Source organism: Doryrhamphus excisus, chromosome 10 (assembly GCF_030265055.1).
Source record: "Doryrhamphus excisus isolate RoL2022-K1 chromosome 10, RoL_Dexc_1.0, whole genome shotgun sequence".
Lineage (NCBI taxonomy): Eukaryota > Metazoa > Chordata > Actinopteri > Syngnathiformes > Syngnathidae > Doryrhamphus > Doryrhamphus excisus.
The window spans coordinates 16,399,119-16,419,762 of record NC_080475.1 but is presented as its reverse complement, the minus strand read 5'-3'; the positions used below and the strand labels follow the sequence as shown (position 1 = coordinate 16,419,762).

Here is a 20,644-nt window from a genome sequence, read left to right as displayed (position 1 = left end):
GTAACGTCACCATTTCTCCCGGGATTAAATAAAACATGTATTTCATTCATTGTCTTTGCAAAACACCACGCCGGTGCATGTAATTACAGAAGAAATACTTTTTACTGACCGACAATGATTTAAATTACTTGGGGTATCACTTGTTTTTCATTGACAGACCTTCAAACGTCAAAAGGAATACAAGAAAAAAAAAAAACACTTCTGTCTTGTGATACACTAATCGTTTGTTGTATTTTTCAATTAATATTTTGACCACTTTTTAGATAAAAACAAGATAAGTTGGTTGGGTGGGACCTGTATAGCAGCAAAGCAGTGGGGTGGTGGTTGGTGGGAGGGGCTGTGCCATATTAATTTTTCAATTCCTGTAGGTGTAATTGAGTCCTGTACATAAACCAGACACTCACCCCAGTTGACAACCAGTTATATATCACTGGTTGTTTGGATCAGCCATTTCAGTTAAATATAATTCACGACCAAGGTTCCACTGTATTTCCATTCATATCATGTCTTACGGGAACATTATTTTGAAATTAAAAGAAATCGGAGGTTGAGCAACATCACAGAATAGATTGTTTTGACCTTGGGGGCCCCACTCAGCTGGTGTGTGGAGGGGGGGGGGGCTATTTGTGTTGTTGCAGATTCCATTATTTGAGGTTCCTCCTAATTGCATTGGATATGCGTGCTTCAACTTGAGATGCTCTCCAGAGTTCTTAGATCTAGAAGTCACTTGTCTAAATACAGACTTGTTTAATTATCGGAGGGGGCAGATGTATGCTGATGACCACATAACCCCCCAGCTCTGCCACCACTTTCTCTAAGCCCAAATAAAGCTGCATCTGAGACTTGTCAGGTAATCAACTTTTTCCAGATAGGAGCTGCTTTTGGGCCGCCTTCATACCCAAAGCCCTAAAGCGCCCTCTCCATGACCTTTTCGGTGACCTCACAGAGCTTTTCCATTTAGTGTAAACACAAGAAGATCCCCCTGGTCTTTGGCCCTGCTTCCTGGATCCACACCAATGCCTCCCATCCCTAACCAATCCCTGACCACCTCAGCCTCCATCTCTATACGATACCAATTGCCAATCCCAATCTAATTTATGGAATATTTTGGGGGTAACTGTATACGACAGCAGGGGAGATAACATCTCCAGGCTTCTGTGAAGCACAGGAACTCTGCAGTATGTACTTAATAACATAAACTGCTGAAAAAGGGCCTGGTCCCATGCTTTGGCAGAGGAGCAGGCCAGTGAGATGGATAGTAGAGAAGGGGGGAACCAATGTTCTTGGGCGGGGGGGTTAATTGAGACCATGTGAGGTTCCCCCCCACTGGACTGGATTAGAGAAGAAACGGAACTCTCTCAGCCCTAGATCGCTTTCAATTAGATGCGCCTACAGCAAAGGTACTGGGGAGACAGGAGGGTGAGCGGCTCGCATCGGCCGTATTGTCCAGTGTAGACATCTTGAACACGTCATTTAAAAGTTGACTGTGAGGCTTGTACATCCCTCTCGCCATCATCAAAAGTCATACCCGGGGGTATTTTTTTAAATACTTCTTTATGCATTTGTTACAGTCATGTACCCCTTCTGACCTTTTAGCTGATGCCATGTAACCCCTACTTCTGCACACTTAAAAAACATAATGAAACAAAGATTAATATAACATTGGTTTTTAAAGTGTGCCTGTTCCTTTTTACTCAGGGAGGATGAGGAGGAGATACAGAGAATATACCATCAAAGGTTCTCCTATTGGAAGTCAACCAGACGGCAGCTGAAGTTCAACGTAGCGCCCCACGGACAAGGTACTCTTTGTTGTACACCATGAAGGTGTGAACATTAAAAGTGCTGGTCGTGCTCCCTCCTTTGCATGCTAAATGTTACAATTTAGATCACGTAAAGCCAAACTTTTTTGCCATTTCTTCTGGTAGGCAAAGTGAGCAACAAAAATAGGAATCAAAATAAATAATCAAATGAACGATTCCATTCCCAACCCTATTCATAAATGATCTTCCTTTACTATTTTAAGTGTTCAAAATACATTTGCTTTTAAGTATAAATTCAGTCTGTATTGACATCCGTCTCCTTGACCCCTCCACACTGAATTCAAAAAGTTCAGTCAGTATCACAGAAACATCAGAAAACTCAGCCGCACCGGGATCCTTTTGTCTTGTTCTGTGAATATTCAACGCCAATAAACAAAATGAAAGTCATGTATTGGAAATTAAATGAGTGGCTTTAGAAAAACAATATTATCACATCACCCAAACATAAGGCCTGTGATATATTATTTATTAACATAGTGTATGGTTTCCAACAACTTAACATTTCTCTTTCTGCGGTAAAAGGCCGACCAGAGAGCCCAAAGTGTATACGGGGTTAAAGGCCAGAGTTATTGTCAGTCCCAATGAGGTAATTATGTGTTTGTGTTTAGATCGTGCTGACTCCCCGGTCTGCTTCTCCTCTGCACTCCATCTTTCTGCCCAATTCACCCAGTAACAACCCCCAACCCCCGCCCCCGCCTCCTCTCACGCCGCTCTGTGCTGAAGTCGTCTCCCTCTGGGAAGAGGTGCATGAGATGTTGGCTCAGCCATACATCTCTGTCAAAATCTCTATGAATAAATTAACCTTTTAAAGATTAGTCCACCCTAATACCTCAGGGTTTTTTAAACAGAAGAGCCGAGCTCCTCCACTTTCCACCCATTGCACACCAAGCCTCACCAAGTTGGAGTTAGAAAAAGAGCTAAAACTTTGAAATGTCTTGTTTCCTCAACTCACTTTTGGATATTTTTTTTATTTAGTTGTCTGTTTCTTTCAAGCCTGATATCCATTTGAATTCATTGATTTTTCCTTTTAACATCAATTACTTCGTAGTGTCCTTAAATCACCCGCTCATCTTAGCTTCTAGATTGTCACCAAAATGATCATCGTTATATTGGATATTTTTCTAATTGAGTCCTTTTTGTAGGCTCAAAAGTACGTATTTCCATTATTGTAAATTGATTGGTCGATTGGTTTCATTCTATCAAAATATAATAATGTCATAATCAAATAATCCATATACGGTTACATTTCTGGTTGCATAGGTCAACTTGCTTCTTTGGATTGTAACATTTGTATTTCTATTCTGTGTTACATGTTATTAAAATGAATCATTCATTTGTATTATTTTTAGCAATACATTGATCAATGGATTTCACCTCAATCAAAGAACAAAATGTGCAGCTCACTCACGATATATTAGTTATTATTTTTTGCAGCCCAAACACTGACCAAACCTGAAGTATTGTACAATGGAACCTCGCTTTTCAAAAGCCTCCATTTTCATTAGATTTGTTTTGCTAAATTTTGCTTGGAATTTCATGCACTATTTTGGTACAACTTTGTGTGTAAGAAACTACAGAGGTACCCCCTAATACTGCGTTTTCATTATCTTATCTTATTATGATTATCTTATTTATTATCTTCCTTAAGAGCAGCGTGCAAGGCAGCGTTAATATCCTGTACCACCTTGATACTCTACTTTTCTCTCTAAGGTTTTTGACTCAATCATGAGGCTCACAGAAGATCCTCTTGAAGCTCTTATTTTTGATTGTACATTTCCAAGCTGTGCTGCTAGACTTCTTGCAGCTTGCTGTGTTTGTGCTCCACTTCCCTGCAGTTGCTCTTTCTTTTTGTCCTTCAAAGCGCCACAAACTCCCTGCCATTCAAAGGCTTGTATGGCTTTATTGGGTATGGCCTTGTTTCCGGGAGTTCATCTGGACCTGAAAATTCTGCGGCTGAATCATTGGCATTGTTGCTAGGCAACAGCGTTTGAGCTTCTGTGGTTAGCCAGTTCGCTTAACTTGCTTGTGGCTGTCGACATTCAGAACTTCTCATCGGTCAGAGTTCAAGCCGGAGTGTCAGCAAGGCTTTTTAGTTGTGATTATGAAGTGTGGTCAGGAATGTCCTGAAATAGTATAAAACTCCAGCAAAGCTGACCTTTTTCTATGATTGTCTTATTGTTCTATTTCTTATTAGGTAAGAGAAAAACACATTTTCTCACGATTTGAAGAAATTTCGGACAGCGTTGATTGCAAGGATCTTCCATGCTGTCTTTTTTTAGATTTGCTTTGGATGTGCGATGAGGATGATCATGTTCTGTGCCACCACCGGGGACTCGTGCATGGCGGGTTTTGCACTCAGCTGCAACGTCTTTGTTGTATTTTAGCAAAAAATATTGCTGCACGGCGGCCTAGTGGTTAGCGCGCAGACCTCACAGCTAGGAGGAGAACGCAGTTCAATCCCACCCTCGGCCATCTCTGTGTGGAGTTTGCATGTTCTCCCCGTGCATGCGTGGGTTTTCTCCGGGTACTCCGGTTTCCTCCCACATTCCAAAAACATGCTAGGTTAATTGGCGACTCCAAATTATCCATAGGTATGAATGTGAGTGTGAATGGTTGTTTGTCTATATGTGCCCTGTGATTGGCTGGCGACCAGTCAAGGGTGTATCTCGCCCGAAGACAGCTGGGATAGGCTCCAGCACCCCCGCGACCCTCGTGAGGATAAGCGGTAGAAAATGAATGAACGAATATTGCTGCACAGCTGATTCCCACTCTTTACTGATTACGTTAGCACACACTGTTACTTATGAACACGTGGGCTCTATCCGGGCGCTGGGAGGCTACTTGTTATGCTAGTGTTGATATCTGATATCATTTCTGATATGATTTCTTTGCTTATATTGTACAGATATAAATATGAGATTGGTACACTCCAAACTACTGCTAGTTGCTTTGGTGTGAGCTGGAGTTTGCCTCACAACAGATGTAAGTACGTAAGTCATTAATTTTCACGTTGATTGAGTTGAGTTGAGTTGAGTTGCTATGCAAACGCAGTTGTGCATATAACTTTTGCGAAAATCAGGGCCCTTTGGTACACAGCTTTCATGCATGTTTGTCATCGTTTAACAACTGTGGAAAATAATGCGCTGCTAAAAAGCCCTTTTTTTCTGAGCTGAACAAAACAGTGGTCTCTTGTTGGCAATTGGGCCAAGCCTATCCACCTTGGTTGTCCAAACAAATCAGGATAATTATGAAGAACAGGTTTTAGGCTGAAATTCCTTGGAAAATAAACCATTCATGACTGAAGGAATATGACATGTATTGGCTTTGTCACTGGTTTTAGGTTTCACTCTCGGGGCCGTCAGAGGCGTCTCTTGGACTTCCTGAACTCTAACTCGTGGCAATTTGTGTACTACAAACCTGGAGGTCTTCTCCTCCGTGATGTCGTCCCTATGGGGGAGGGGGGTCAGTTAGCAAGGGGTGAAGGACACAAATTTCCCCGTTCTGCTAGTCCTTGCTGTCTTTTAGTCTACCATGTTCAACCTCATCACTCAATCTTCGTTTAGCCCCAACAGTCTTTGTCAAGCACTACTAGACTAATTTATTTCTGTAAAGACAAGCTTGGCAAAGGAGAACTTCCAGTAAAAGGCCATTGCCTTAGCCACTGACCCACACCGCAGACTTGGTGATTAATTTAATTTCTTTTAGAAGAGAGGAGGGAGCAGTCATTTCTCTACGACCACAAAAAATTGTCTGCCATCTTTGGAATTTTATGTCCACACTCGGTCCCTTGAATGTGTTTTTTCCCCCCTTGACCTGAGGTAGGCATCTTGCGATTAGAGGAAGAGGACTATGCTGACTTGGTGCAAGCCTTTAAGAACTGACTGCCGGAGAAAGGCCGAGGTGGCAGAGTGGCACCCAAGTATCTTACCTTTGGGATTTATCGGAGGTCATGACTCCATGGCTCCAGGTCATGACTGACATCTATTTTGCTGCCCTCAGCTCTGCGTTCTTGTTTACATTTCTGGCAACTTACAAACAAAAGTGGCGTAAGAAAAGGCCAGATTGTGTTTGGCTGTTTACAGCCATGTTTGAAATTTATAGGGGTCACCAATCTCGATCATATAATCTCCCAGCCCCACCACATGGACATGTCATTGGGTACATGGACATGACATCAGATACATTATTTAGTCTTGATTGGCTGTGATGGATTTTTGTATAATATGTTTGTTGTTGCTTCCTGCATCATATTGATGGGCAAAACATTTGATACAGCTCTGACACTGTGCAGGTGTACCTAATTAGTTTGTATCTATTAGTTTTCTTCTTTATTTTGAACATGAAAAATATCCAGAGCACAACAAACCAACCAAAATCAATACAAATAAAAATACCTATGTATGTATAAACGTACACATGTTTAAAAGGGAGTGGGAAAAAGTCAAGACTTATCTAGTCCCACCCCCCTAACCACCCAGATTCCAACCTCATCCCAACAAAACATATATTATTCCTTGTCGACGACACAGAATAAAAACCCCACATCCAACCACCATCACCCATCTTGAGGCACCCAACCACGTGCCAAGAGCAACCAGTTCATTATTAGTCATCCTATCGTACATCGTCCAGTACAAAAGAAAGAAAGAAACCACTCCAACTAAACAGTCACCACACCAGTCATCACAAGCTAACATGGATATAAAAACATCAATGTTATGGTATTCGGCCATTTCTGTGTGGAGTTTGCATGTTCTCCCTGTGCATGCGTGGGTTTTCTCCGGGTACTCCGGTTTCCTCCCACATTCCAAAAACATGCTAGGTTAATTGGCCACTCCAAATTGTCCATAGGTATGAATGTGAGTGTGAATGGTTGTTTGTCTATATGTGCCCTGTGATTGGCTGGCGACCAGTCCAGGGTGTACCCCGCCTCTCGCCCGATGACTGCTGGGATAGGCTCCAGCACCCAGCGACCCTCGTGAGGAAAAAGCGGTAGAAAATGAATGAATGTTATGGTATTGTTTCAGTGAGATTGAAAAATAAAAGTATGTGAGAGAAAAAAGAATATTATATTAAAATATAAATATTCTTATATATTATTCTTATAATATATAAATATTCTTTAAAATACCTCAAAGTAAATAATCACACTTGAGTCTACTTCCCAATTGTCACTGCTATCCTAACGACAGTGTTTTTCACTTCCACTTCCTTTATTATTTTATTTTTTTATTTATTAATTTATTTACTTTATTTTTCACCCCTTCTTCTTTCCCCTCCCTATCATCGAACACATGTTCACCAAGTAACCAGGATTGAATGTACTACATATTTACCAGTGCCGATATTATTAATTGCATACACTGGACTACCACTCTGCCTTTGTCCGGCATTAATCCTGTGTGACCACGCAGAAGAATTGAAATTGTCATGAGTAATGTGAACAGGGCGGCTACCCAAAGAGAACCCGAGTGTTTCTCCGACTGAAGAAATTGACCTGTCCTGCGCCCAAGAAGGACAGAGGCACCCCTCAAGCACTACAGAAGACCATCAAACGTGTTCAAATGTTTCCTCTGCCTTCTTCTGAGTCTGGACCAGTTCCCCCGAATCTCACACTGTTTGGGATCTCAAGAGTCTGTCACCTTTTCTGTCATGCTCAACTGCCTGCAACCCATTGGCCGGCAGCAGATTTATTTCTCCCTGTCAGGACCAATAGTGTGGCAATGTGGCTCAGCCCACTGTTTAGTTACAGTGACAAACATGCTGATTAGAGAGGCCCCGATGATGGATGTCTACTTGCTGTGGAGCGACCAGAGTTTTTAGTAGGTCATAATAGGCCTGACACAGTGCAGCCCCGCTCCCTTTCTTTTGGTCCTCTCCGGCTGGATGGGCCCCTCCCCCACAGGTCATACTCAAAAGGTCAGGAGTTAACGGGCCAGCTTTTGCATCCTGCCGCCAAATCAAAATGACCCTGTTTGGATTCATATTTGTAGACACTCCATCATCATCATGGCCACGGTGACATATCTATTCCCTTCTTTCCCGTGGCCTTTCCCCCTGTGGCCACCGGCTCTTGCGTAAGTCAAGCAGGAGGGAACGCAACCCTGTTAACTTATTTAAACCACTGAGCCTTTTCGCTCACTTTTGTGCCTCTGAGGCGTTCATGTGCACAAACACACAAACACACACTCTTACCTCCAGTGCAGGCTGCTTTATACACTTGTATTGGATTCCTTTTCTTGCGATTGGATGGAGCACGCAGCCTGCAGAGTGTGTCGGGAGGGCTCAGCGTTTGGAGTCATGCTTGGGAGAACATTCTATCTGCAAATATACTGAGTGGAGGTCTACATCACACTGACCCGCAGTCTTTGCCTCTAACCCCCCAGGGAGTGTTATGAAACAAAGAGCTGAAGCCAAGCGACTTGCATCCTCGGCGAGATCCTCTTTATGTAGAAACAGTTTCACAAAATAGTAGTGCTGCACAAAGTAGTAAAGACAATAAATAAGTACAAATACAAAATGAATGCAGTAAAACCAATGAATCTGTGAAATGACACCTTCAGGTGACTAACATTTGGTGCATCTGATGATTTTTTTCATAAACTTAGCGGCGGTAATCATATTATTCTTGGCAGACAATTGGGGGGGGCACGGTGGACTAGTGGTTAGCGCGCAGACCTCACAGTTAGGAGACCAGGGTTCAATTCCACCCTCAGCCATCTCTGTGTGGAGTTTGCATGTTCTCCCCGTGCATGTGTGGGTTTCCTCCGGGTACTCCGATTTCCTCCCACATTCCAAAAACATGCTAGGTTAATTGGTGACTCCAAATTGTCCATAGGTATGAATGTGAGTGTGAATGGTTGTTTGCCTATATGTGCCCTGTGATTGGCGGGGTATACCCCGCCTCTCGCCCGAAGACAGCTGAGATAGGCTCCAGCGCCCCCGCGGCCCTTGTGAGGAAAAAGCGGTAGAAAATGAAATGAACAATTTGGGGGAAATGATAATTTGAAGAAAACAAGCTAAAAGATGCTGTTCCTTTTAAGATTAAGATTAAGATATGCCTTTATTCGTCCCTCAGTGGGGAAATTTGTATGTATGTAATTTGAGTACAGAGTCAGTTAAGCAGTACAAAATACACAATATAGAAAAATAAACAATATAAACAACCCAAGTATTAACAAAATCAACTGTTTTTATAACTGAGTTATATACAATACAGTATGTAGATAATATGAAACGAGATGAGATATATGACCAGTGGTCTAAGGTGGTAGTGTCATGTGATGGTTGGGCACACCAAGTAGTAGTTTGCATGATAATTAATTAAGCAGCCAAACAGCAGCAGCAATGGTACGTAAACCAGCTACTCTTTGTGCTTAGACAAGTTGGAAGAGCAAATGGAAGAGCTGAACACAACATCAGAGGAAACTAAGCTAAAACGCTTCACAATTAAAAGCTGAAGCCAGCCCAAAACTTTTCCAGTGTGCCGAACCGCACTCCTTTCTTTTACCTGAACGTTTCATGCTGTGGGTGCTAACTATTTGGTCCTGAATTACTGCGCCCTCTGTTGTTTGCTACCAGTTGTGAAATCCAATCATGACACGGCAACACGACTTCTTCAATATAAGAAATTGCATGGATCAAATTCCACATGAATGCCAAAATTCTTAATGATAGCAAATTGCCAAATAGATTTAGTCATCCATCTCCATTGTGTGCATTAAATATGAAATGTTAGGATAAGCACAGCAAATGCTAAGTCTTGAGCTGCCACTTTATAGGTAACATGATCCAGCAAGTTAGTGTGGAACAGCGTTTCTGCATAACTTTGGATGCGAGGAGCCAGATGTTGAACATGCTTGGTGATTTTAAATATGTGGCCAGTTAAATCCATAGAGATGGTTAGCATTGCGTAGTTCAGGTCCTTGGGGCCACCATTTTCCCGGAACATCAGGATGTTGTAGCCAGAGGCGCTGCCTGTGTGTAAGCATGTGTGTTGCACGGTGCCGAGGAAGTGCAGAGTCAGACAGCCCCTCATTTGTATTCTTTTTCTCAGCAAATACCTGGCTGCATTAATGACTTCTAACTCAAACATTCATAAAGTGTTAATGGATTTTTAGCAGTGAGGTTAAGAAGCGTGACCTTGGAGGTCTGAAGGTTACCATCTCCTCTCCTTCTCCTTCTTCCTGGCCTCTTCCTCTTCCCTTTCGTCTCTCTGTTTGGAGGCTCCACTGACATCACAGCAGCTCTGCTTCAAATTGGATGCAGAGAGTGAGAAGTTCAGCAGTAGCCAACGGCGATTACAATTTTTCCATTTATTTGGGGAGCAGGGGGTGGGGAGGGTGTTGTGCAGACAAAAAAGGAGGCAGAATACATTACAAGTTGAGTAATAAAAATATTTCTATCAATGAACTGTATATGCATACACTGATCAATGTCATGGGTAAGAGAAGCTATAGCTTGGTAAGATTGGAGAGACCCCCCGCAAGCCCATGTTCACTGTGAAATCTGTACAGACGAGACGGAAACGGAACCAATCACCAGGAAGGTTAATTCTAAGGAAATCCTTAACTGTGATTTTTTACAGTTAAAGATGGATTTGATGGCTCATCATATATTTATGCTGCTTCATCTGAGCATAAAGCAGTTACCCAACAGTAACTGGGCCCCCCTCCCAAAGTCATATATTACATATTTTGGAATGGACCAAAATTGCTCTGTACTGCATGTATAACCAATGTTAATGTTAACCGTTTCTTGTGAAGGCAACGCTAATATTTAGCGATACTCTTATTTTGACTTTCTAATACTTTACACGGCTACACATGGATGAACTTTATCGCTCAAGGTGTTGAACTTTGTTTCACTTGAGAATTACATGCTGTGTGAGGGTGTTATTAGCATAATTTGCCTTGACCACATGTGGCTCATATTGACTTATCAAAGAGGATGCCATAACCACAATAATTACCAGAAAGGATGCAATTACTGATATTATTCCCTTTAATAATGACCCGCACACATGACATCGCACACCAATTATAACTTAAAAAAAGTGTGATGGGGATACGGGGGCTCCAACACTGCCTGCCCCGCTAGTGTTAATTCTTAACCTTTCTGACACCACTTCCTTAGCCGCATCTTAAAGGTTAATATCTTTAATAAAAGTTAATATGTGGAAAAGCTAACAAGTCTCCTGGTCTGTCCCTCCAGAACATATTAGAGCTCTCCATGGACCCGACCTCGCTATCATTTTTGGGGGTGACGTGTGCGGAGCAGCAAATTGCTTTCTGATGCTGACTGTGGAGGTGGACTAGTGGGCTTTTTGTCTGAACGGCACACCTACCTTATCATTTGGCCTCTTGTCTTACGGTTTTATATCTTTGATATGTTACATGACATCATAGTAAGGACAGAATAATTTTATTGTTTTGGTTACATCATCATTCATTAATTCATTTTCTACCGCTTATTCCTCACGAGGGTCGTGGGGGTGCTGGAGCCTATCCCAGCTGTCTTCGGGCGGGGTACACCCTGGACTGGTGGCCAACCAATCACATATAGACAAACAACCATTCACACTCACATTCATACCTATGGACAATTTGGAGTGGCCAATTAACCTAGCATGTTTTTGGAATGTGGGAGGAAACCGGAGTACCCGGAAAAAACCCACGCATGCACGGGGAGAACATGCAAACTCCACACAGAGATAGACGAGGGTGGCATTGAACTTGAGTCTCCTAGCTTTGAGGTCTGCGCGCTAACCACTAGTCCACCGTGCAGCCGTTACATCATCTTGTGACACAGTAAACCTACTTGATTATGTCTCCATCCATCCTTTTTCTATGCCGCTTAACCGCACTAGAGTAGCGGGTATGCTGGAGCCTATCCCAGCTGACTTCAGGCGAGAGGCGGGGTACACCCTGGACTGGTGGCCAGCCAATGGCAGGGCACATATTCATATTCAATAATTCCTAAACATTTGTGTTCTTTCGGAGCTCCTTTCAATTACTTTCAAGATGCCCAGAGGAGGATGATTCCGTGTTTTCATGCATGCCGTTGTGTGCATCGCTTGTGTTAATACACACACACAGAGTGCGTATAGAGCAGCCTATTAAAATGTCTGCGTGTTTGTGCCTGTTTGTGCAGACAGATGTGCATAGAAGCGTAAAGACGGTATAGCTCGCGAGCAGCCACAGTCAAGTCCTCAGGCCATGTTTGCACTAGGTGACAATAACCTTTTTCATTCTGCTTCCGCTTTCACCAATGTTTTGATTTCTACTTAAAGTTTTATGTCAGTGCCCTCCCTCAAGGGTGCCATTACCTTGTATGCTAATAGAGCCATGCATATTCCATTACCGCTGTCAGGGCAAGATAAGGGACGCGTTCGGCGAAGGAGCACTTAGGGGCCAATGAACCCAGCGAGGGGTCCTGCTGCTCCCGCATTATCAGTCATCTTCACATGTGAATGGAGCTGCCTTATGGGCCTTCTTGTCTCCATCTCTTCTCTATCCCGCTCTCTCTCTCTCTCTCTCTCTGTGCTGTAATGACTAAGGACTCTTCCGTTATAATCAGTCACTGGGAAAGCGGCCGATCTCTATCTTGCACACACCCAGACCGAGGCTACCACATACATGCGCACACACATGCATGAAACCACCTAAGCAACCACAAAGAATGTAAGAGCAGGGCAATAACACTAACACTGTCACACAGTGACAAACATATCTCATTTGGGGTCACTTTGGATGGGGCTAAGTAGCTCTTTATTTTCAGACTGACTGAAGTCTTCTCTGCCGCATAATGATAATGAAGCCATATGGTATGTGGAATGGGATTACTAACAAATGTTCCATACCCTCGTCTTTTCCCCCCCGGTTTGCTCTCCCGCCTCACCGTCCCCCCATCACCCTGCCTCCATCCCTCGGTGTCACTGTCCCCCAGTAAAGCAGCAGTTTCAAATTGGAACCGCATGTTTCTCCTGACTGTGCACCTCATTTATACGATTCAATTAAAAGCCAGCCATGCTCCGTGAGTATTTGTGATGATGATTGGGGGAGTGGCCGCAATTCAGCTGCGCACAATCATGTTCCTGTCAGGTGATTTGCTGGTTCCTGGTGGTGACACCTTCTTCCTGTCACCTGCTATGATGTGTCAAAAGCCACACCTAGAACTCTAAAGCTAATGGAGACAGGATCATGGGGTCCGAGGTCTTTCAAGCTGACTTTTCACAAGTTATGAAAGTCTTTGCAACATGTGTTATAAAGTAGCTAAACATGCTCGCAGGTTTATCCCAGACACAATGAAATGTGTGAAATCACACTCCCAGCTGAAGGCCGCTTGCAAATTGTACTCCATAAATGGGAGAAATCTCAATGTGTTCCGCCATAAAACTGATGAACTTTTATTGAAAACGTGGAAACGATTAGTTGAAGGGGGGCGTCCCTTAGTGTAATTCCCAAATGAAACAAGCAGACCCCACATTTATGATGCCTGTAGCACAAAGAAGGGAGCTCTTAATGAGGCAATTAAGGTGAAAGGGTCGAGAGGCTTTGATCTGCAGCACTGTGATTTTTACAAAAACATGGCACACTGATAGATACTCATAACTCAGGGGCTTTAATTGTGCTTAATTTGTTTGGAATAGCCATGTGCTTTCAATTGGACTGTGGATTTGGGCCTGTGTGCTTAAAGAGGTTGTCGGGGGAAATTAAGAAGCAGTTTGGTTTCTCTCTTGTGTTACTGTTCTTTATCACAACCAGAAACAAAGACTCCTCAGGTGGACACATGAAGAGGTATTTAGGCAACAAAGCAGAAGCCGGGGCTGGATGGATTGTTGAACAGAAGCAGATGATGGCTACCTACTTCACCTCTGTCTCCTTTAGCTCAGAAGAAGCATAGAAGTAGCATCTACTGTCTTTTGCTGAGGTCTGACATACATATATACATGTACATACATATACACGAGTGGCATGAAGAATTCTACAATTACAAAGTTAAAGGGGAACTGCACATTTTGGGGAATTTTGCCCATCATTCACAATCCTTAACATGAACACATTTCTTTCCCTTTTGTTGGAAAAGAAACATAACACAATAAAACTAGTTAATATGTGCTAGCTAACAATGCACGTCATTGTGACACACCTATCACTTTGCTGATTTGCAGGTCATGATGTGCTATATATATCACTATATCGACAGTTATTATGGTACCCATTATGTCATTGGATGGTCATATCACCTTGTACTTCGGTACGGGACAAAAAAAAATGATATTAGGAAAGCAGGAAGTGAACAAATGTAACAGTTACTGATTGTAAAAGTACCAGATGGAGAGGTAGAATTTAATAAGCTTTGCTTCTTCCTACTCCTTTTGGACATGTGGAACTGTGAACTGATTATGTGATGCACTCAATTGGAATCTGATGCATTCAAAGCCTAAAATTAAAAGCCTTTAGGTATTGTGGTTGTAGTTTCGAGGGGTGTAGTCACATGAAAGAACACACAACTAAAAGTTTGAAAGCATGTTTATTTCCCTTTTAAACCTTACCCCATTTGTAAGGTTGAATAGCCGCTGGATGGGACTCCACTCCTCTATCTTAGGCATCGGAAGTGAAGGTTTGGCATAGTTTACATGCGCGCAACACATCCAGTTGTGTGTATAAAAGATGTTTCTCCCGACTGAACTGATTGCTCCTCAGTATGCTCATGTACTGTATGTGTGACAGCCTGATAGCGACTGTAACAAATGAGACGGCAGGCAGATGGGCTCCCTCACCGTCTCCCGAGATCTTCCAATTCACACCCCATTACACCCGCCTCTTCCCATAAGCCCCGTTGTCCGTCATTCACTCAGCTCTCAGAGTTGCCGCCCTTCTCCCCCTCTCCTGCCTGCCCACTCTCCGCTGCTTTCACTCACGCTTTGCCTCTTCGCTTCATGCCCGTCTGCTGTGCTTGGTTGCATGTCAAGTGTCGGCTGCAGTCTCAGCTGACTGATCCACTGTGGCGTGTGCGTGGGTGTAAAATCAGCAAAGTGATGTCCCGCAATCCCTGCCTGTCTCTACTCTTCCATCCTTTGATCCTCTTGGCTGTCTGCTTCAGTGCACTGTTGATGATGACAGGCCAGCAGGCCCTCATGGGGTCTCTGAGGAGCTTTTAAGGTGAAATCTTCCCAGCAAAGATATGCGGCGGCCATTTACAGCCACCAGGGACAGAACCTTGACTGCTTCTGCTCTTACCTGCTGTCTTATCAGATATCTAACTGTCTTGTGGACATTGATGACTTATCGCTGCAAAGAAAAGCCATCATGAATTCACAACTGGCCTTATGTTTGACTAACGTTATCGTTAAAAACATTGGTATGGATGAGAAGTGAAAATGAAGTTTATCGGATTTACAATAATTATTTAAACAAAAGTAAGCGGGTGCATAAATTTGGGCACCCCAATAAAAAATTACATCAATATTTAGTAGATCCCCCTTTTTCAGAAATAAATGCTTCCCATAGCTTCCAATGAGGACCAGGGATTCTGGTTGAAGGTATTTTGGACCATTCCTCTTTCCAAAACACCTCCAGTTGGGTCAGGTTGGATGGTTTCCAAGCCTGGACAGCCCGCTTGACATCACACCACAGGTTGTCAATACAATTCAGGTCTGGGGACTTGAGATGGCCATTCTAGAACGTTGTACTTGTTCCACTGCATGAATGCCTTAGTAGAATTTGTCTTGTTGGAAGTTCCCAGCCCCGAGACAAATTCAACATCGTCACTGATTTTTGAAGACGGTTGGTAAGAATCTGCTGATTCTGACTGGAATTCATTCGGCCTTCGACTTTACGGATTTCCAGTAGCTGCACTGGTCACACAGCCCCACAACATAATGGAGCCACCACCAAATGTTACTGTGGGTAGCAAGTGCAAACTGCACTGAATAATTGAAGGATGCACAGTGACACCATCGCCACCGAGATCATGTTGGAGGTCTTTGGAGCTGGTCTGTGGGTTGACTTTGACTCTTCTCACTATCCTTGGCATCTGAGATCTTCTTGGCATTAACTAGAACAGTGCCTGTGGTCTTCCATCTCCTCACTGTGTTCCTCAGAGTGGAGTCTTAGGTTCAATTTGTTGGGATTTAGCAATTAATTTCAGGTCTCTTCAACCTTTTTGACAAACTCCTCACAGATTACTAAAGATTGCTTGCTTAGCAAAATGACATGAACCGTTTCCTGCCTCTCACTCAGACGGCTTTGTTGCAGAGGTAAATCCAGCGTCAGAGGTTAAAAAGAGCTTTAATTAGCTTGAATAATAGCCATGCTTATATGGATTTAATCCCTTCGGCCAGCACGACTTTGTTAATGGTTTCTTTGTCACTCAATGGCAGTGAATAAAAGCACACACTGCTTTTCACTCCCAGCCATCTTGCCTTTTGTACCGTTCCTCCATTTCTCGCCTGCCACTTGTACACCATCCATCCTTCGCCTGCAGCTCAGTGCAGATCTTTCTGTTTTTTTTTAGCTTTGCCTTCCCTATTGTGCCTTTTTGAATTGAGCACCTAAAATATGATTGATCTGTCCCTTGTCTTCCCCACTGAAGTTCACTTTTTCCTACCTAGCATGCGATGTTGCTAGCCGTCCTTTTTAGTGGCTTCTGTTTGAATAGTATTCTATCATATATTCCGTGTTATTCAGCTGACATTTAGTAAGAACTGACCGCTTCCCTGGTTTTTGGACTTAGTCGACGTACATAGTTTGGTCCGCTGACAGTAAAGGTGAGAGCTGCAGCCCCGTTAAAAAGCACTTCACCTCCACAGACTCTTAAGGTGTAAATCAATAAGAGATGGAGCAAGGCAATACATTTTCATTGTCCAGCTTCTGTCTGGGTTGTCAGTGCGTGACCTGCTTCAGAGCGAGATGGAGAATAGCTCACCTACATCTAACCAAGAGTGATATTGAGTCAAATTGTCCTTCTTATTCATTTGTTTTCCCAGTCTTTGCTTTTGGACTGTGTAGTTTTCTTTTTCTCTGAATGCCAAGAGGCAAACAAATGCAGATTTAACATTAAAAGAGAATAAATAACCTGAATGTCTTGCCAAAGGTAATACTTGCCAGCAATCCCAGCAAGCTCTCTATAAATCTTTTAAATTATCAATCAATAAATAGTTAATACAATAATAGGAATCTTTATAAATATTTAACTAAGAGCATCAAGATAGAGTGGATGTGGGGGCTTGGTTAAGCTCCATGCACATAAAGTAACATTGGCTATATGTACTCTCTTGCAGTTAACAGTGGAAACACACAATCTCATTTTAAGAGAGCTTTATTCTGAACCCAGCATGGAAGCAGAATGTACAGTAGAGCAGATTATTTATAAATGACATTTTCTGCATAGGGCCGCACAGTGGCTAGTGGTTAGCATGTAGCCCACATAGTCAGGAGATCGGGAAGACCGGGGTTCGATTCCTTGCTTGGCCACTCTGTGTGGAGTTTGCACGTTCTCTCCGTGCATGTTTCGGTTTTCTCCGCGTACTGTGGTTTCCTCCCACATTCCAAAAACATGCTAAGCTAATTGGTGACTCCTGTTGGACACCCCGTACAAGACTGAAATTTGGTTTTGAGAGTGTTATGCATGTAAAGTAGACTGGCAAGCACAAAGCCCAAAAAGGCAGCCATTGAAAGTCAACATTGGCCTGTTGCTAAAATTGCCGAAACCACGACTCATGGCTTGAATAGGAGATAAAGAACAGGTTATTATGAAATGAACACCTTCCTGAGATGACAAAATACAAAGTGCAAACAGCCTATGATATACACAAACAACCCCCCCTCTCTCCGTTTATCCTCCCGTCCTTCTGTCTCCCTGACAGCCATCCACCGAGAGTTAATTTACCAGAACATTCCGGCTGCACATTCAGATCACCCCGACAATATCCCCATAATTCTCTCTGCCTCTACTTTCCCGCTCATCCAGCTACAGTATATGGAAATGACACAGCAGACCTGACATTTCAATTTACACTTAACGGATGGTGGCTATCATTGCAGCAGCCGCGTGCCAGCTCTTTTCCTGTTCACGTCCTTTTTCCCCACAAAGGGAGGGATGCTGCTGGAGCGCACACAGCTTTCATTCCTCCTCTTCTTTGCATCACTGCTGGGTGTCTGGGGACAGATGCTGCCACTTGTTTATGTGGCCTTGTCAATGCCTACGGTGTTGTCAAGCAAATAACTGCTCCATTGACCCCACCCCAACCTCTTCCACTCCATCTTAACTCATCGGTGCAGTTATTGATCTATATCTTTGGTCCTGGTTCCTCTCTGCTTGTTATCCCATCAGTGCAGCATTTCTTATACTCACACTTACTTTTCCAAATTGTGTTTTTCTCCTTCCCCTCACCACTTAAACATTACCCAGCTCTGTTTTACATTAATTCAGCTAGTAATTAGATCAATCATTAGCTGATAGTGATCATTCTTTTTTCCGTGATGGCCCATAGGGATGAGTGAGTAGATCTGCATCCGCATCTGTATCCGTATCTGTGATTGATCAGAAGTTGCTATATGTATTATTTTTTACATATATGTTTATATATTTGTTTATATATTTAAGCAATACTAGTTTATCACTAGGTTTAGTATTATGGTTAATATTGAGTTTCCTTTTTGAGTTAGAATCCGGTTTAGTATTCAGTTTCAACCCTTTGTTTAGTTAGGTAGTTATTGATCTAGTGACAAGTTAACTCCTTAGTTGAGATTAAATGAGTTAAGCTCCATTCAGGCTACTCTTTGAGTTTCCCATTTGTTTACGTCCATTCAAAACACACTGACAATACAAAATTTGCCCCTTTTCACAGCATTTGTTGAAATAACACAAATATTGACAAAAATGGAGGAAACTCAAACGAGTTCAGCAAAAGATTGAATAACCGAATGTTCTGAATTACACCCCAAAGTCCATCCTGGGTCCACTACAGTCCCAGCAAGAATGGATAAATCCTATTGTTGTAGCACCAACCACCCGTCAGCAGAGGGCGTGTTGCTCCTGAACTGGTCCCGGCGCTCTCACAGCTCACAGGGTCCTGGTGGCTCTCCATCTCAAGCAGATGGTCTCCCATGTCGACCCAGCGTGATAGGCCCCCAACCTCATCTAGTTGGCCTATCATAAGCAACATGAAATATGCATAAATAAACTGAACAAATCACTCAAGATGAGGAGTTTAAGTATCTCAGGGTCTTGTTCACGAGTGAGGGAAGGTGGGAGCATGAGGTTGATGGGTGCAGCATCTGCAGTAATGCGGATGGACCGGACCGTCGTGGTGAAAAGAGAGCTGAGCCAGAAGGCAAAGCTTTCAATTTACCAGTCTGTCTATGTTCCCACCCTCACCTTTGGTCATGAGCTTTGGGTTGTGGCCGAAAGAAAGGGATCACGGATACAAGCACCTGAAATGAGATTCCTCTGTAGGGTAGCTGGACTCACCCCAAGCTCAGTCATCCAGGAGGGGCTCAGAGTAGAGCTGCTCCTCCTGGACATACTAGTCCAGTTCATTGATGTAGAGAGGTGGGGTCCTAAGGGGTCCTAAGCCGCGGGTCTTGGGATGATCATCAACCACCTCAAATCTTCCAAACAACGGCAACCTCTACTTCGATCATTATTAGCTGGCCTGTTACACTAGGGATGTCCAAAGTGTGGCCCGCTGGCCATTTGTGGACTGCATTTTTAGGGCCTGTGAACGTCACATTGTAGAAAAAGTAACTTAAAAAAAAGAAAGCTGCAGCTTTTCTTTTTTCTGTAGGAGATACTGTGTGCATGCAAAGTTATTAAACCGCTATAGCATTAAACGGTTTTAAGTTGTCGTCATCGTCTTAGTCTTAATTTATCCATGTCAATGTCTGGAAATGGTCTGAAAAGATTTTCAAATATGTATACTTGAAAAATGTGTTGATTCCCGACTGTAAAGTTAGCCGTATACCATATACTGTAAGACAGAAAGTCAAAAAGTAGAATTTGTTGGCATCATATCACAAAGCAGAATCTGCAGTCACACTTTGACGCAAAGCAATTACCGTAGATTGAAGGCCTCTAGTTGTCAGCCTAGTTGCTTCTCCTTTGCAATTCTCTGCTTGCCCCTGAAACGTGGAATTAATGGCAAGCCAGCGTGAGCCTCCCACCCACAGTATGAGCTTCACTGTTCCTGACAAGCAGGTCCAAACCCCCTTATATTTCAGTATTCTGTAGATGACAATGTATAATCAAAGAGTCAGCTTCCCTGTGTCCAAAAGTCAAGGCACTGCAGTGACACAGAAATGGGCACGCAGGGGCACACTGGCCTCTCTCTGCAATTTGCTCTAATCAGCTTCTGATTCGGATTCAGCTTATGGGGCACTATATGTGAGAAAAGCATTTAGCTGCTTGACAATCAGTTGACTATCAGCATGAAGGGACATCCAGGGCTTATGGAGAATACCCCCTGACGAATAGGAAACTTTTCATAGTGAGGCAATGTATTATATTTTTCTTTAAAAATACACATTTAAATTCATGTTGATGGCACATTGGTTTGAAAAAGTGGCTTCATTATTATTATTATTTTTGTACAGTTTGTGCATCCTAATCTTTGTAAATGTTTGGTTATTAACCGGTTATTATCAGTCGTTGAGCAGAAACCCATAGTCAGCACCATTGTGGGGCCAGAAACTGCAGTCAAAGCATTGTAGCAGTAATGGGGGAATGGAGAAAGAGATATGGAGAAAAAAAAAAGATTTTTCAGCAGATTTTTCAGACTGACGTTCCCTTCTCCGCTTCCTTTGTCAGCTCTGTTAAAA

At 43.0% G+C, this 20,644-nt stretch overlaps 1 protein-coding gene across 7 annotated transcripts in view; it reads left to right on the top strand.

Moving 5' to 3' along the window:
• prdm16 (PR domain containing 16) overlaps positions 1-20,644 on the top strand; it is a 193,157-nt gene that overhangs the window by 2,728 nt on the left and 169,785 nt on the right. For all 7 annotated transcript variants that reach the window (XM_058083292.1, XM_058083290.1, XM_058083288.1 and 4 more), the window contains exon 2: positions 1,699-1,799. In XM_058083292.1, the coding sequence (XP_057939275.1) occupies positions 1,699-1,799 (101 nt within the window). The remainder of the gene's footprint in view (positions 1-1,698; positions 1,800-20,644) is intronic.